At 40.9% G+C, this 17707-nt stretch overlaps 1 protein-coding gene across 2 annotated transcripts in view; it reads right to left on the bottom strand.

Moving 5' to 3' along the window:
* The window catches only part of abcf1 (ATP-binding cassette, sub-family F (GCN20), member 1), a 28228-nt gene that overhangs the window by 7416 nt on the left and 3105 nt on the right, over positions 1-17707 (bottom strand). Inside the window, exons 6-21 of one of the 2 annotated variants that reach the window (XM_054764777.1) lie at positions 17595-17687; positions 16435-16491; positions 16135-16206; positions 15951-16055; positions 13980-14102; positions 13786-13886; positions 13586-13671; positions 13374-13513; positions 11110-11258; positions 10257-10340; positions 9255-9379; positions 6482-6594; positions 6163-6337; positions 4477-4551; positions 1474-1544; positions 1353-1385 (exon numbers count right to left, since the gene is read on the bottom strand). In XM_054764777.1, coding sequence (XP_054620752.1) covers positions 1353-1385; positions 1474-1544; positions 4477-4551; positions 6163-6337; positions 6482-6594; positions 9255-9379; positions 10257-10340; positions 11110-11258; positions 13374-13513; positions 13586-13671; positions 13786-13886; positions 13980-14102; positions 15951-16055; positions 16135-16206; positions 16435-16491; positions 17595-17687 — 1602 coding nt within the window. The remainder of the gene's footprint in view (positions 1-1352; positions 1386-1473; positions 1545-4476; positions 4552-6162; positions 6338-6481; positions 6595-9254; positions 9380-10256; positions 10341-11109; positions 11259-13373; positions 13514-13585; positions 13672-13785; positions 13887-13979; positions 14103-15950; positions 16056-16134; positions 16207-16434; positions 16492-17594; positions 17688-17707) is intronic. The other variant, XM_054764778.1, reaches the window with a different exon arrangement.

The following is a 17707-nucleotide window of genomic DNA, read 5'->3' as shown; positions in this document are numbered from 1 at the left end:
AAGTGTACAATATAGGGATGTTTAATGTATAATGATTCTAGTAAGTGGGATGTTTAAGATCTCTACATTGTAAAGCCACCAGACTAGACAGAGAGTCTGTGAAAATAACAAATTGTTTTCCATCAGTGTTTTGTATAATACCCAAGGCCATTTTCAAAGCCAACAACTCGGGAGTGTATATGGAAGCACTGTTCTTTTATTGTGCCACTAATACAGTCTGATCCTACTTTATTGTGATCTTTTGATCCATCTGTATAGATGGCATGGTAGTTCCTGTATTTGTGTCTCATTTCTCCGAATCTATTCAGGTAGATCAGATCACTTGTAACGCCCTTTTTGAACGTTGTTAATGTCAAGTCTATTAAAGGTTCACTGATCACCCAAGGAGAAATATTGGGTACTAAGAATGGAGAAATATCAGTGGTACCAAGAACTTGCATTAGAGCTTCTCGACGGTTTGATGGAAGATGGTTTAAGGTCGTAAAAACTCGGTATTGTGGTCTGAAGGTATTTTCACACGTTGGATTTAATGGGTTATTCTTTAATTTGATTGCATAGTTAAGAGATAGTTTTTCATATCTTAAATGCAGAGGAGGCTCATTTGCCTCCACATACAAGCTTTCCATTGGAGAAGTACGAAAGGCTCCAAGGCAAATTCTAGGTCCTTCATTTTGTATTGGTTTTAACTTCTCAAGGTAGGACTTTCGAGCAGAGCTATAAACTGCACAGCCATAATCAAGTTGTGATTTGAGTAAAGACCTATAGAGACGTAGCAGGACGGTGCGATCCGCACCCCAATCCTTTTCAGATACTACCTTTAAAAGGTTTAAGGCGCCTCACATGATCAATATGAGCCTTAAAGGTTCGCTTGTTATCAAATACCAGGCCAAAATATTTTGTTTGTTGGGTAACCGGGATGACAGAACCATTTATTTTAACTTCCGGGTCAGGGTGTAAAGACCTTTTATTGCAGAAGTGAATGCATACCTTCTTTGCTCTTGAGAAGCGAAAACCATTTTCATCAGCCCACTTTTCGATTCTATTCAGGCAGTTCTGTAAAGTTGCTTCTATGGTCAGCATATTCTCCGAAGAGCAAGAATAACATCCACAATGTTGTTGATCCCGTGTCAGTCGATATCAGTATCGGAAATGAAGTGCTGGAAGAGCCGCTGCCAACATTGGTGCCGGTCGATATCGGTATAGGAAATGAAGTGCAGGAAGAGTTGCTGCTAACATCGTTGTCGATTGATATCGGTATCAGAAATGAGGTGCTGCTGCCAACCTCAGTATTGGTTGATCTGTATTATGGGATATCGGCAACAGAAATAGAATAGAAAAAAGCTTTTACTTACCAAACGGTGGTTCTTCCTCATCTCACCCTTGGTCTGAAAAAGAAAAACGTCCATAAAAAGGCAAGCGTCAGTCATGGTGGCGTGTGGGCACGTCCATGATGCCATCATTCCACATACGTACAGGGTTTAGTTTCCCATTCAGCAGTAACAGCAGGGTACTCTTCCCAACACCATTTGGTCCAACTATACAAACTGGGAGGGCAAAAGAAAAGCAAGCTGTGATTGGCTCTCCTTACATTCTCCCATCAGAAAAGTGAACAATCAGTTCTTGTTTCCTTCCTGTCCTTGTTTTAAGTGTGGGGGTTAAACGCGCTCCCATAAAGGTGTTAAAAACATCATTTTCATCTGTAAACACCTGTGCGGCCACACGCAGGAAGGATAACATCACTTATTATTATTGACTTCATTATGTCTCCCAAGCGGCAGTGCGCCAAAGAAACGAAAGCCATCACCATGGAAGTGACAATAAACATCATCAAAAGCTCAGAGAGAGGAGACACCCATTTTGGTCCCAACCGTTTGACTGTGGTGACCATCATTAAGGATGAAGATGATTGAAAGGGGTCATGGATTCGGTGCGCTGTTACAAGAAGATCTGGGAGAGCAAGAGCAGGTTATCCTGGGACAATATTTGAAGATGATAAGCATTATGTCATCTCATTCTTGTATTATCATTTCATTATTGTATTTAATTTACGATAATTATATTTATTACGGCCGCACGGTGGTCTAGTGGTTAGCACGTTGGCCAATACAGGAACAGCCTGGAGATCGGGAAGACCTGGGTTCGATTCTCCCTTGGGTATTTCTGTGTGGAGTTTGCATGTTCTCCCCGTGTGCGCGTGGGTTTTCTCCGGGTACTCCTGCTTCCTCCCACATTCCCAAAAACATGCAGGTGAGGTTAATTGGAGACTCTAAATTGTCCATAGGTATGAATGTGAGTGTGAATGGTCGTTTGTCTATATGTGCCCTGCGATTGGCTGGCGACCAGTCCAGGGTGTACCCCGCCTGTCGCCATGCCCCCGCGACCCTAATGAGGATGAAGCGGAAAATGGATGGATGGATATTTATTACGGTCTTCTCATAATTATCATTTTATTCTCGTAACATGACTTTTTCGACAACCTAATAAAAAGAAAAAGACAACTTTTTTCGTTATGTTTGTTATATTACAATTCAAAAATAATTTTTCTTTAATATTTGAATTTTATGCTCCGAAAATGACATTACTTTTCCTCGTATTACGTTACTGTCATCAAATTACCTCTTTTTCTCGTTTTTTTTCCCTCTTCATATTTTAGACTTTATTCTTGTAACATAACTTTTTTCGCAACCTAATTTTTTCAAAAATGACAACTTTTAGTTGTTTTGTTTCTCCACATATTACGATTTAAAAGTAACGTTTTTCTTTAATATTTCAACTTTATGCTACTAAAATTCCATTTTTCCTCATATTACCTTATTCTCATCAAATTACGACTTTTTCTCGTTAGATTATCAGCTGTTTTTCTCTTAATATTGGGGTTTATTCTTGTAAAACTGCTGATTTTTCCCTTTTTTTTGGTCTTTTTCCTTTTTTAAATTTTTTTTGTTTTGTTTTCTTGTTATATTATATTTTTAGTACCACGAGCCAATAAAAAACAAAATCCTAAAATTGGTCCAAGTATGTTATTTTCATTTGTCAGCACTTTGCGGAGGTCCTGGATTAAGACCCACACTGGACAGGAATAACACCCGCTGGGGCCTCCTTTAAACTGGAAAGTGCTGGAACACCAGTGTCCACGGGGAACCAATTGTTTTTTCGTCCTGCCTGGTCATGAAACCCCTCTATCTACTCTCTGTCCCTCTATCTCGACCCAACTGGTCCACACAGAACCTGGGTTCTGTTTGAGATTTCTTCCCTACAGAGAGAAGAGGCTTGAGGCCCCTTAGTCTCCTAAACAAGTTCTCCACAAGCTTATCAGCTGACTCAGATTGGGTGTCTGGGCATGCGAGTCTGCCCTTCGTCGTCTCGGCCCTCACTGTGGTACATGTGATTTCCTATGTGAATAAACATTTTAGCATGAATCATCGTCTTGATGATGAAAACAATGTTTTATTCGCTCTAGAAGCCGTCTGTTCAGGTTGTACTGATTTGTCTCCTTGCATGCAAGTTTTATCACACTGTACCTCATGATTCTAGAACAACTTTGAGAGAACTAACCATTGGAGTGGATAACGCAGGTTCATATGAAGAATACTCCAGAAATTCAAATTTGGGCGAAGCAATTCTTGCACACCAGAGAAAGAACTGCTCATTTTAGTTATTTGAGTCTACATGTATCATTTTTACCCTTTTCAAATTGGAGAAAAATCCAGAATAAATTCAGAATTGTGCATCCAATTCTTGTTTTGAATATACTAATACAGTAATTCCTCATTTATGACGCTTAACTGGTTCCAGACCGGATTCATAGTTAGGATTCCTTATTTATAAATGGAATATTTTTGTGGTTCGCACAAAGAAAACTTGTGTACGACCTAAATATACTTTAACATTATCAGAGCCGTCTAGACATGAAATAGCACCCCCACAGTCAACTTTACACACCTATCACCCAATATAGTAGATATAATAAGAGAAAATAAGACACGAATAAGACTTGTGTGTGTTGCTGGCCTGTTGTTCCGGCGATCAAGTCTGGTGCTTACGTCACAGTAACATTACTGACACCTAGTGACCAGTAGAAAGGACTACATATCATTTCGTCTTTGGAATGAGTTTTCTTTGTATTTCACTTCATTTAGCCATTTTTAAGCTTGCAAATGCTTCATTTAGGCAAAACAAAATGTAGATTTTGTTTAAATATGCATTTTTTTGGGCCGCATTCACCCACAAAACAGCATGACTGATTCATATATTTTGAAATACCGTCACAGAGTGAAGCAGTGAAATGTGAAGCCCAAAGTGGCGAGTGATTGCTGCATCATGCCACACGGTCCAAATACATTCATTTTCTATGCTGCTTGTCCTCACTAAGGTCGGTTCAAATCCAAAAAGGTCCAAAAAAATGCCATTGATGCTGGTGCCGAGTGTATGTGAACTTGTCTGAGTAATTACTGACAGACAGATGAGCAAACTTACTTCTGGATTCCATGTCAATTCCAAAGTCTACATTCTTGAAGAGTGGCTTCTGACTGTCGTAGCCGAAATCAACACCTAGAATCATCAAACAAACAAAGTCAATGTACATAATTTGCGTGTTTGCGTTAAAGCAATGCCCAGTGCAAGCTGGACATGATGTGGCGGCGAGATCAACACAGACACCACCTCGGTGTTTTGAGTTATTTCTTGACTTCATTCGTGTTTCTCACCTTCCTTATCAAAATGCTGCAATTTGCAACTTTCTTTGGCTCCATTTTGCAGCCGTAATCAACTGAATTCAAGAAATTACTCATGGCAAAACAGGAAGGTGGTGTCCGTGTTGATCTCGCTGCCGAATCATATCTTTGGCAACAATCACGTCTTCAATGAAGGCAAAAGTAACCTTAAATGTTAATTTATCCTTTTCATTCATCATTTTTATGCATTTCGAATTGTTTTATGCATGTAAATATAAAATTGTAAAACTATAAAAAGGCATTTTGTGAGACCTGTGGCATAACTGTTTTAGCTAGTAAAAAACTACAGTACAGAGTCAGTCGCTGCTGACAAGATGGGGGGCTAGGGGGGGTGTCAGAACTGACTTCCGCTTCCTGTTTACATGTATCACCAAGTTAATAGGATGCTAACAAGGATGTTATGTGATAAAAATACATTAACACAGTGGGACTCACACAGTGTATTAACTCATTCAATTCCAAAGACGTAGTTATACGTTTTTATAAACCCGAACGCCTGACCCCTTTGCACCAGAGGCAAAAACAGGTGAAGCAACTGCACACTAAAAGATGTCACTTTTGGAGCAGTTTTAAGCCATAAAAATGGCCACAAGGTGGCAGAAGTGCATTTGATTGGCATGGCATGGATCTTTAGCATGTAACAAAACACTCGACACAAAGGAGGAAGTGGAAGAGCATGGAGGAGTGTAGCATGCAGAAGGTTAAGCATTGTACGGATATGCGCGCACACACAGACACACACAGTTTCGTTCCAAATGTGAAAATTGTAAATAGTTCATGGTGTTATATTTTAAAATAAATTATTTTGATATTAAAAAAAAAACAAAAAAAAACTTTGTGTTGTTTACGTTGTGGTATAGTTGTTTAGATATTGAGCTGTCCCAAAAGTAAAAAAAAGTGTGTCAAAGTGAAAGTTATGCTTGAAATGTATCTTTTTTTTTGTTGGGAACTGATATTTTCCTGAAACGTATCGATGTTCTACTGCTGATTACTAAAGAACGGAAAAAGGTAGAAATAAACTTTTTTTTTGCTGATGAAAGACAGGAGTCTAATCTTTTTTTGGGGGTAGGTTCCATGTTTATATAGCCATAGAACACGATATTCTGTGTGCCATGAAAAATCAGTCAAAATCGTCTAAAATGGCTGAAGGGGTTGTCTTTTGAAAAATACCTGGGACTGAATGAGTTAAAACCATGACAAGACACATGGCATATTGTATGTTAACTGGGGAAAAACTTTGACGTAGATTTTCAACGTTAACTGAAAAATACGCTAACCGAGGTTCCACTGTAGTTCGTAATTAATCCCATTTTTTCTTCAGAATATGCCATGGGCCAATTAGAGCCGCGAGACGCAAACGGCCTTGAGGTCTTACTTGGGACACATCTGGTGTAACCTGTGTTTTGAGCACAAAAAAATCTCTCCTTACTGTGCAGGCCCAGAATGGGTGGGGAAAGAGGTGGAGGATTGGGGAAGGTGAACTTGACAGTGTACTCTTTGGGCCTCTTCAGCAGCTCTGGGGCCTCCTGACTCTCCTCTTCCTGCCCTCCCTTCTTCTTGCCTTTCTGTTGCTTTCTTGTCAGTGCCTCCTTCGTCTGCTTCTCCTATGAGCATCATCCAGATCAGAAGTTAGGAAAAAGAATAGAGATGTACTGTAGGTCGCTTGCACGTTTCAAATCATCCGGGAATGACTGAGTGACAGTTCAAGGGGATAGCTGGCGCTTCACAAGGTGGACGGCCAAACTCACAGCCTGTTTGGTGGATTTGCCGCCAGCCTTAAGGTCCTTGAGTTTCTTCTCCTGCTTGTCATACTGCTTCTGGAGTTCTTTTTGCTTCTGGACATACATTTTCTTGAAGGTCACTATAAGACAGAAAGAACATCTTAGATCTAGCAACACAGGAAGTGAGACAGTCAGGGTATTAACATAATACAGCCGCCTTTAAATCCACATCCACCGGATTGGCTGAGTCACAAACCCAAAATAGCCACTGTATGCAAATGTTCTTGTGCCTTTTACCAGAAACATAAGGCTGATCAATGATTTTTCGACCTTTCTAAACCCACCTAAATGGGTGCATTTTGTTGTGGTGAGGGGGATGAAAGATCAGCTAAGAAGTCTACTGCCAAAGAACAAAATAGCTTTGGTCCTTGGCTGATGCCTCAGAGGTAAGTGGAAGTTTCTTTCCTGTCTCCCCGCCGAACCTTCTTCATTAGCTTTTACTGTACTGATCTTCACATAACCACAAATCTGCTTTCGCAAAAACACGTGACAACGGTCGCAACACACATCAACATATACGGACCCATTTTTCATAGAAATGAGCCCTTTGGCTCTCACAAAAGCGTTCAACCATGCATGTCGCTGTTACCCTAAGCCACAGGTGTCAAACTCAAGTCTCAGGGGCCATAGCATTTTATGTGGCCCCTGAAATCCTGGAAAGAGTTTTTTTTTTCTTTTATTGGTTCCTTTTTATTAATTATTTTTTATTTAGTATTTGTATGATGATTACTGTATATACAGTAATCATCAACATTATAATAATTTTGTTTTATTTATTGGAAATAATGCATTATAATTTTTTTTAATTATTCTTTTATTTTCCTTTTATTAATTATTATTTACTCAATTTTTAAAAACTTTTATATGTTGAAATTATAGGACATAAAAAATCATTTTAAAAATAAAATAAAATTGGAGTTACACATTTTTTTTGTTGTCAAACCCCATTTAAAATGAATTATACTGTACAATACAGTCAAACCTGTCTATAGCGGCCACTAAAGGGAAACGGCAAAAGTGGCCGCTATAGGCAGGTGGCTGTTATAGACGGGTTGGTGGCCATTTTGAATTTGTGCGCACATATTAACAGGTCTGTGATTAGAAGCTTGTTGTGTTTGCAGATACATATAATTATACTGTTACATGTTGACCAGTAGAGGGCACTGTGGGAATGCGGATAAAAGTTGTAAAGAACTAGGCTTGTTATTCTACACCACTCACAGAACAAAGCTGTGCTACTATATATATGGCAGAGTGTCATTACAGCTTTAGTTCATCAGGAAGTGACGGGAAGTGACGGTGCGACGTTACGAGCAGGAGAACTAGGCTGAGTGCTAGCTGTGAGTGTCGAGAGAGTTGGGAAGTGTGTGGATGTTGGCGTGGATGTAAAGTCCTGCAGTGTTCTCCGCTGTTAATAAAGCGATTAAAGTGCATCGGCGACGTGAGTCTCTCCTTCCCCACAACAAGCGGCATTACAGTATTGACCAGTGCACATTGTCTCACACCAGGAAATAAACGGTGTCACTGTCTGCAACAAGCTCCAAATAAGACGGCTTTTTTTTTTTAATGTGGAACAACTGACAGTTTGTGTGGCTCTTGTGAATGATTGTGACTGAGCTACGACTCAGTAATTAAAGTCTACACACGATGGCTTCATTGATTGAAAAACTAAACTTTTTCGTGCATGAAGCTTCTGCTTGAGTTGGTATTTTGGCCGCTATATGCGGTCAGATATTGACCAAGGGATACAAAATGGGTGGCCGCTGGCAGCGACCGCTATACACAGGGTCTATAACACGGTAATCTTCATCGGGGGATTTTTCAGTGGCCGCTATAGGCAGGTGGCCGTTCTATACAGGTGGCCGCTAAGACAGGTTTGACTGTAGTTGTATCCCCTGATTTCAGCGTACATAAGTAAATAATTTTTTTTTTAAAATGTAAATAATCAAATGTATGATAATATCAAGAGACGATTGTGCATTTATACGGTTTACCCTCTGAGGGTAACCCTAACTGCAATGTGGCCCACCATGAAAACAAGTTTGATGCCCTTGCCTTAAGCAGGCGGTTCTTAGTAATAACAAGAACACGGTTGTTAGATATCCATCCATCCATCCATTTTCTATACCGCTTCTCCTCATTAGGGTCGATCAGAGATCAGAGATTGAAAAAAAATACAGCCAGTGGCTCTCTGGTGATGGGGGATCGGCAACTGCTTATAGACTGTACTTTCTTTCTGGGCTCTTTCATCAATCATCCTTGTCGAGGTTAGGCCAGCGCCATAACGCTGCAAGTTTTTGTAGAAGTGAGAGTTACGCTTGTGAGCGAGAACAATGCATCTATTGCGTCTTCCTGTTTTTTTTCCATCAGTCGTATGTAAATGTTGCGCAACTCTGATTGTGCTATGCAAGTGTGTGTGTCAAAAAAGCCTTCTATGAGAAGCTATGACACTGACTGCCGAACAAAGAGCAAAATATTAATGGAAAAAAACACTTGCATTGATCAACAAAAATGTAAACATGCAAAGATTGTGGGTTTTCTAACAGACTGACATTGAAACACGTATTGCTCTTCTCAACAAGCAGCAAGTGCTACTGTGGGCTCTACCCCCATCTCAAGACACTCACAGGAAGATACAGTATTTAATATATTTTTTGATAAACCGTGAGAGTGAAGTCGTGAATTTCAAAATGTGAGGTGGCGAGGGACAACTGTATAAGTTCAAGTGTCCAATACTCACAGTAGTTTCCTCTGTAATAGTAAAGCTTCTGGTTGTCCAAGTGCATGATGTCAGTGCACACGTCGTCGAGGAAACTTTGGTCATGGGAAACGATGAGTAGAGTCTTCTTCCAGCCTTGAAGATAGCTGTAGTGTGGGGAGAAGTCGTACATATAAGATCTCCTGTACTGAATTGTTGCCATAATTGTCCAAAAATAATCCCTAAAATGACTGATTGATAAGTTTTGTACATTAAAGATGCTAAAAACAATCCATCATCCACCCATCCATTTTCTACCGCTTATCCGAGGTCAGGTTGCAAGGGCAGCAGCCTAAGCAGGGAAGCCCAGACTTCCCTCTCCCCAGCTACTTTGTACAGCTCCTCCCAGCGGATCCTGAGGTGTTCCCAGGCCAGTTGAAGGACATAGTCTCCCCAGCGTGTCCTGGTCGGACGTACCCTGAACACCTCCCTGGGGAGGCGTCCGGGAGACATCTGAACCAGATGTCCAAGCCACCTCATCTGGCTCCTCTCACTGCGGAGGAGCAGCGGTTCTACTCCCGGATGACAGTGCTTCTCACCTTATCTCTAAAGAAGAGCCCAGCCACCCTACGGAGGAAACTCATTCTGGCTGCTTGCACCTGTGATCTTGTCATTTCAGTCACTACCCGAAGCTCATGACCATAGGTGAGGGTAGGAACGTAGATGGACCGGTAAATTGAGAACTTTGCCTTTCGGCTCAGTTCTCTCTTTACTACATGGGGCTGATGGTTATATAGAGCACATTGTACTCACTATGAAGTTTTATAAGTGCAAATATAAACCACTTTTCCCACAATTCATGAAATCATTTTATTTGTACCATATGAGGACCACTAAAAGACACTGCAGGCCAGCAGTGTGGACATCCCTTTAAGGTAAACATTCATTATGACATTCATTATGAAGTCTTTCTTTGCAAAAACAGCAAAACATGTGATGTAGACTAAGCAGTATGCTAGTGACAAAACTTCCAAAAATATTTACTTGTTGAGCCAGATGACAGCGTTCAGGTCGAGGTGGTTGGTGGGTTCATCCAGCATCAGCAGGGTGGGTTCCATGAACAGGGCTCTGTGGGTGTCAAATGTGTGAATGAGCTCAATTGAGTCAAAACTATATTAGTAAATCATGCTGTTTTGTGGTTGAATAGGGCCCATTATGAGTAAAAAAATATGTATAATCACACAAATGTTAATTTTTTTAACCTAAATGAAGCATTTTCAAGCATAAAAATGGCTAAATGCAGTAAAATACAAATACGAGGCATTCAGAAGATGCATTCAAAGGTGCGATTATGTGTAGTATTCTACACCCGTCAATGTTGGGTGAGGCACACAAGCACCAGACTTGATTGCCAGAACAACAGGCTTTTATTGCAGGTTTGAATGATCTCGCCACAAGCACAATATTCCGTAACATGGGCTACTGGTGCGGCCGTAACCCCACCCCAAGCTAAAACTAAACTCTCAACCCCTGACGTCACTTCCTGTCTGCCCCCCAGTCAGCTCCCCTGGCACCAGAACACATTTACAGCATCACACGAGTCTGATATATGTCTACTATATTGGGTAATAGGAGTGTAAAGGTGACTATAGGGGCGTTATTTCATGTCTAAAGAGCTTTAATCATGATAAAACATATTTAGAACATGGTAAACAGGTTTTCTATGTTGTAACTACAATAATATTCCATTTATAAATCAGGAGTCCTACTTGGTGGACACTTATCACGGTCGGCTGTGGAACCAGTTAATCGCCATAAACAAGGGATTTACCGTAATGATAACTGAACTGACAGGAAGGTTCACGACAGGTCAAATGTAGAAATGAGGTCGGCGTACCTGGCGAGTGAGACTCTCATTCTCCAACCTCCCGAGAACCTCTTGGTGGGTCTGTTCTGCATCTCAGGAGTAAATGACAACCCAGCCAATATTCTCCGTGCTTTGGCCTCAGCTGCTGCAGCTCCAATCACTCTCAGCTCCTCGTAGACCTGTTCCAAAGAGGCGGGGCCATCACATTATACAAAGTGCGAGCTAAGGATAGAAATACTAAGTGGCCAACAATTCATAGTAGAAATAAAAACAGAAAGACTCGTGATTTGACATGACTTCTAGTTACACCTACACTTACTTGCGCCCCATCTCTTTGAGGTGGGACTGACAACAACCGGATGTGACGTCATGTGAAACCCAGCAACATTGGGTAATAGTAGGGCTGGGCGATACATTGATATTTTTTAATATATCAATATTTACTTTAAGCACAATATAAAAAACAACCATAACGTTCATATCGATATAGACTGGATTTGCACTGTAGCTCCCGCATCTCTCTGCACTGTGTGTGAGCTACTGGACCACCCCCCTCTGCGTATGCAAGAGGAGTGATGGAGAAGAAGCCCGGCTGCTCAGTCGACACGACAGGGTCTGCGATGCAAGAATTAGTCACAATGCGGCCCTAATACTTTGTCGTAGCTCAGTAATTTGGAGGTACTTCGAATTCAGAGCATATAAGAAATCTTCTTCATCACCTTAAAACTTGGCACAAACTCCAATCAAGGAATGTGTGAAGCTGTGCACTGGCTGCACAACTCCTGCCACAACACAAAGAGGTGTCCTGTCACATTGCTAAGATATGGTCCCTGTTGAAACAGTAGAAAAACAGATTTCAAAACCTGCTGAAAACGACAGACTTGCGATGTCCAGCGAGCTTTGCGGTCACAATGATTTAGCACGACAACTCGACCACAAATGTACAAGGAAGTCAGTCAGACAGCTGCTAAGCCTGATGCAGTTGGCAGGTTGGTGCCTTTTAAATATGTTTACCTAAAAAATACTTCTGTTCAATTTAAAGTATTTTTGAGTTGCTGACATTTTAAAATGTTCTCTTAAACCAGGCATGCATTCATATTTTGTTCTTTTGTTATTAGCTGAGGACCTGAGCATAGCTAAAGCTTTGTTGTCAAAAAAGATTTGACTTTTTCTATATTTCAAAAAGGGAAAGACCTACTTTATTTTAGAGGCTACTTTTTTAATGTGTATCTTGCATGAAGCTTTAAAACTTCTAAAAACATCCTCTTAAGTATGTATTTTAATCAAACAACTTGACGCACACTGATTGTGTCTAAACTCACTTTGCCTAAAAAAATATTAGGATATATGTATTGTATATATTAAACCTAATATATCGGGATATGAGTTTTAGTCCATATCGCCCAGCCCTAGGTAATAGCAGTGTAAAGATGACTATAGGGGTGTTATTTCATATCTAGAGGGCTCTAATAATGTTAGAAATAATATTTAGAAGGTCAGAAACAGGTTTGCTTTGCTCTAATTACCAAAATGTTCCATTTATAAATAAGGAACCCTACTTTGCTGAAATTCACTTATCAAGGTCAGATCTGGAACCAATTCACCATGATAAACAAGGGATTAGTGTATCAGTGATTTCACTGGCTAGTCAATGAGTCAGTCGTCATTAAGATTTGATGTAATTGGAGCCATTAGAAGAGGGTCTAGGACTTTATTTGCATTCAGAAGTTGATTGTCTATCGTGCGTGAAAAGATGCAGTTGTTTGTTGGCTAGTGAGGTGCCAGTCAAAACTTAAATGTTTAAGTTGTTTGAGCAACTTCAAGAGTTGTTTAAGTTGTACGGTGTGAATCATGCATCCATGCTAACTGAATTTAGAAGGGGTGCTACGATACACACAATTCCTGGTTCGGTTCGGTTTGATATTTCTTCAATACAAAAAATAAATTACCTTGCCTTTTTTACTTTGAATTTTATTGAAATTGCCAACATTTTTCACATTTTCAGCATGGTATGAATGTGGGAAGCGGCGCTCAGTGGCTCTTTACTTGACAATTCAACCTAAGCTAGAGTAGTTGATTGCAGATACACTGAGCTTTCAGCACAGAGCGGCGTCCGAAGTTGATAAAATAAATATGAAACTGCGTCTTGCTCGATACAGGAGTCATGGTTCGGTATGCATGTGTATTGAATGGTTCGATACAGATACATGTATTGGTACACCCTGAGAAATAGGTCAAAAATGTGCATCTGACAGCAAAGATGAACGTGTGCAACAGCGATTTACGGCGGTCACCTTGTCCAGTCTGTCCGAGACACTGTCCTCTCCCTTCTCCAGACGAGCCTGAAGCTGCTTCTCCTCCTCCAGGAGCTTCAGGCGCCGTGTATCCGCCTTGAGCACCGCCTGCACAGCTGGTGTGTCGTCGGCCACCACCTCTGATTGCACACACACATGCAAATACGTGAGCGTGGAACAAGACATGTCACGACGGAAGGCAAATAGCTTACCTTGCTCACACAGCAGCACATCAATGTTAGGCGGAATGCTCAGAGCTCTGTTGGCAATGTGCTTCAGTAATGTGGTCTTTCCTTTGCTGGAAGAAATAGAGCACATTTCAGTTTGTGTATGTGTGCGTGCAGTCGAGGGAAGGATGACTTGCCCAAGCCAGGCTAGACCAACAATTTTAAAATTAAAAGCAGATATTTACCCATTGGGCCCAACCAAACCATATCTTCTTCCTGCCACTATGAGGAGGTCAGCGTTGACAAAAAGCTCCTTGCCGTGGGCAGAAATGCTGAATCGCTCCAGCTAGTGAAAACAGACCAGGACGTGGTGTGAATACAATTAAGGGAAAGTCTGACCGACGGTCGTTAGGATTTCACCCAATGTGACAGCATTCACCTTGATATCAGAGGCGTTCTCCAGCATGGCCTGTCTGGAGGACATTTCAGCCTGGGAAATTGAGAAATCTCCCTCCAAGGCATTCTGAGCACGGAGGCTGGCCACCTGACGCTCGTATTCCATCTGTGAGCGGACACAAGGACACGTCAGAGACAAGTTTGCCCTTTGATATTTATAATTTTAAAAAAACCCACATACATATAAATGCGCTCCCCTCCAAAAGTTTGGGAACACCTGCATGGACTGTACATTATACATTCATTAATGTCAACATTTTCGCTTTTTCTAGTTACATTATTCCTTTTTGGTCCATTTTTGTACCTTTTCTGGGTTGTTGCTGATTTTATTTCTGCAATGAGCCACGTTCCACAAATGGCCCCTGTGCCACACTTTGGACACCCACGCGTGTTTTGCCAGGAAGCCGTGGTGCGGAAAGGCGACGGAGGGTTGTCATTGTGTCCAACCTCTACCTTCTTGGCTCTGTTGGTCAGGGCTACGTTGCATTACAGAGGTTTTTTTTGTTATTATTATTATTATTATTATTTTTTTACAGCTTTCAGACGTGCATTAACGGCGTTACGGAAATGGAGTTCACTCCCGCTCGCCTTCTTGGCGGATTCTTCATCTTTTGTTTAATTGCAGAATAAATGCATGACGCAAGAAACACTTGCAGCATATTGGCACCTTTGCTTGCTAAATACGAGTGGATCTCTTCTGTATGAGGTGTGTTATGAAACGGAACTGGCGCTCGGCGATTAAGGGTGTGGACAAGTAAGAACATCTATGTACATCTTTTCTCCAAATGGGACATTTCATCATGTTTTAAATCGCAGGAGATCTCGTCATCGCCCCCGCATTCTTTTGACTTTTCTGTATGCGGCCCTCAGTGGATAGTTTTGACACTCCTGTTCTACACTATTATGAACGACGACTCAACTATCCACCTACACATCTATCCTCAAAACTCACATACACTAAGTCCCCTACTAACGAACATCCGACGTGCGAACTTTTGGAGGTACGAACACAAGCCGACTAGTCTATATTTTCATGTGTTTTGCCTTATAAGTCCATATTTATACTGCTACATGCTTGACCAGCGGTTGCACGGTGGTCTAGTGGTTAGCACATTGGCCAACACAGTAACAGCTTGGAGATCGGGAAGACCTGGGTTCGATTCTCCCCTTTTCTGTGTGGAGTTTGCATGTTCTCCCCGTGTGTGTGTGTGGGTTTTCTCCGGGTACTCCGGTTTCCTCCCACATTCCAAAAACATGCAGGTGAGGTTAATTGGCGACTCTAAATTGTCCATAGGTATGAATGTGAGTGTGAATGGTTGTTTGTCTATATGTGCCCTGCGATTGGCTGGTGATCAGTCCAGGGTATACCCCGCCTGTTGCCCGAAGTCAGCTGGGATAGGCTCCAGCATGCCCCCGCGACCATAATGAGGAGAAGCAGCATAGAAAATGGATGGAATGTTCTAAATTAGCATTTTCTAAATAAAAAGGGCTAAATAAAGTAAAATACTATTATGAGACATTCAGAAGATGTACGGATACGTAGTATTCCACACTGGTCACTAGCTGTCAGTACTGTTACATCGATGACAATACACTACGCAGGAAGTACTATAGAGAAACAGGAAGTAAAAAAAGAACAACAAAAGGAACTCTCCCAGTGCAAACATGTGAGTCTATATTATGTCTCTTATGTCTACTATATTGGGTAATGAGAGTGTAAAGGTGAATATAGGGGTGTTGTATCATGTCTAGAGGGCTCTAATAATGTTAAAAAGCAAATTTAGAAGGTCGCAAACAGGTTTCCTTTGCTCTGGAACTAATTAAAACGCCATGATGAGGGCTGTCAAAAATAATGCATCGACGGCTGTAACTAGTTTATTTAATTAATTACGTTTACAATTTTAGTGTACTTAACGCATGTGCATCATGACAAGCCACACCTTGGCACATTTACCTGTTTCTTCTTCTTCTTTTTCTCTTTCTTGCTAAGGTTAGAGTAAGGGTCGTCGTCATCTTGCTGCTGCTGCTTGGCTTGCTCCGCGATGACATCCTCTGCGCTCTGCATCCACACGGACAAACATTGAAAACACGGAACACAGAAAAGAAAGCGCGGAAGGCAGCTGAAAGGACAGACGAACCATCATCATGTCACCTCCGTCGCTGTTGTCCTTCTCATCTTCATCTTCATCCTGCACGGCAGGTTTGTTTTCCTACGTGGACGATTGAAATGATCGTCAGTTAGATAGAGTACATTCACCTTTTATACAACAAACCAATAGAAAAAGGCCACAATAATCCATAGTTGAGCTCATTGTCAATATCAACAAAATAAGGCTGTTTTGTTTGTTTAACAAAAGGCCAAAGATGTCCACCTGTTCAACAGGAATGTATCCTTACATCACTTCCTGTAACACTGATACATAAAGTATATCACTTACGACTTCTTTCACTTTATTGGTCTTCTTAGGCTTCTCATCCTCATCAATTTCTCGGGTCTATCAGGGAAAGAAGACCATTAAGAAAACAATTCTTAACCTAAACTTCACCAAGACAAACACAGCACTATTTGACAATGGCAAAACGCCACTGGAACACCTATGCAAATACAGTAATCCCTCCTTTATCACAGTTTACTGGTTGCCAAGGAGGATTCCTTATTTATAAATTGAAAATGTTGGTATTTAGAGCATAGAAAACCTGTTTCTGACCTTCTAAATGCGCTTTTTAAACATTATTAGAGCCCTGTAGACATGAAATAACACCTTAGTGGTCACCTTTACACTCCTATTACCCAATATAGTAGACATAATAACATACAATAAGACATTCACACTTATTAGCACTGGGAGAGTTCCTTGTTGTTCCTTTTTTTACTTTCTGTCGTGCGATGGCTATTATGTCATCAATGTAACACTACTGACTCCTAGTGACCAGTGTAGAATACTACATATCATCACAATGTCTTTGAATGAGTCTCCTGAATGGCTTATATTTGTGTAGAACATGAATAAAAAAAACATGCTATATTCTTTACTGTTCAGTGGTTTTATCTGAATTATTGTGTGAAGATACGGCAAAATATTTACAAAAGACTTCATTCTCTAACCATACTGCACAGTGTAGCTTTTGTCAAAAAGGGTGATTTCAGTGAAAAACACTGAAATCACCCTTTTGCAGTATGTGTAATTGGCTGCATTTGCTGTTATAGGAATGCAATATTGATAATAGACCGGTTCGTCCCCATCGCTAGGTGATGTCCCTCACTACATTCGAACATCACTGCCTCACTCTATTGCGTTTTTTCCAAACAGTAATTAGTTAATAAATGATTGCCGTTTCGTGGCTGACTACTATATTTAAGCAAATTGTACGCATTTTTTCGCCCAAATTAATTTTTTTCAAGCAAAAAAAGGCTGAAAAAAATACTAATACAGTATGACCGACTTGTAAATGTAGTATCCTACACTGGGCACCAGGTGTCAGTAATTGTGTGAGACCACCACCGAAGCACCAGTCTTGAACCATCATCGGCTTTTATTGCACGGAACAGGACATGGAGTCAAAGTAACAGCATGCAACATAAAGAGCAACATTGTACCTGTTTTTCTGATTTCTCTTCCTCATCCAAATTGGAGTTCTCCTCCTGGTCACTCCCACCCTGGCTGAGAGCTGCAAAGATGTTCCCACCCTGCTGGACAACATCACTGATTT

Source organism: Dunckerocampus dactyliophorus, chromosome 20 (genome assembly GCF_027744805.1).
Source record: "Dunckerocampus dactyliophorus isolate RoL2022-P2 chromosome 20, RoL_Ddac_1.1, whole genome shotgun sequence".
Classification (NCBI taxonomy): Eukaryota; Metazoa; Chordata; class Actinopteri; order Syngnathiformes; family Syngnathidae; genus Dunckerocampus; species Dunckerocampus dactyliophorus.
This window is presented reverse-complemented; position numbering and strand designations above follow the sequence as displayed.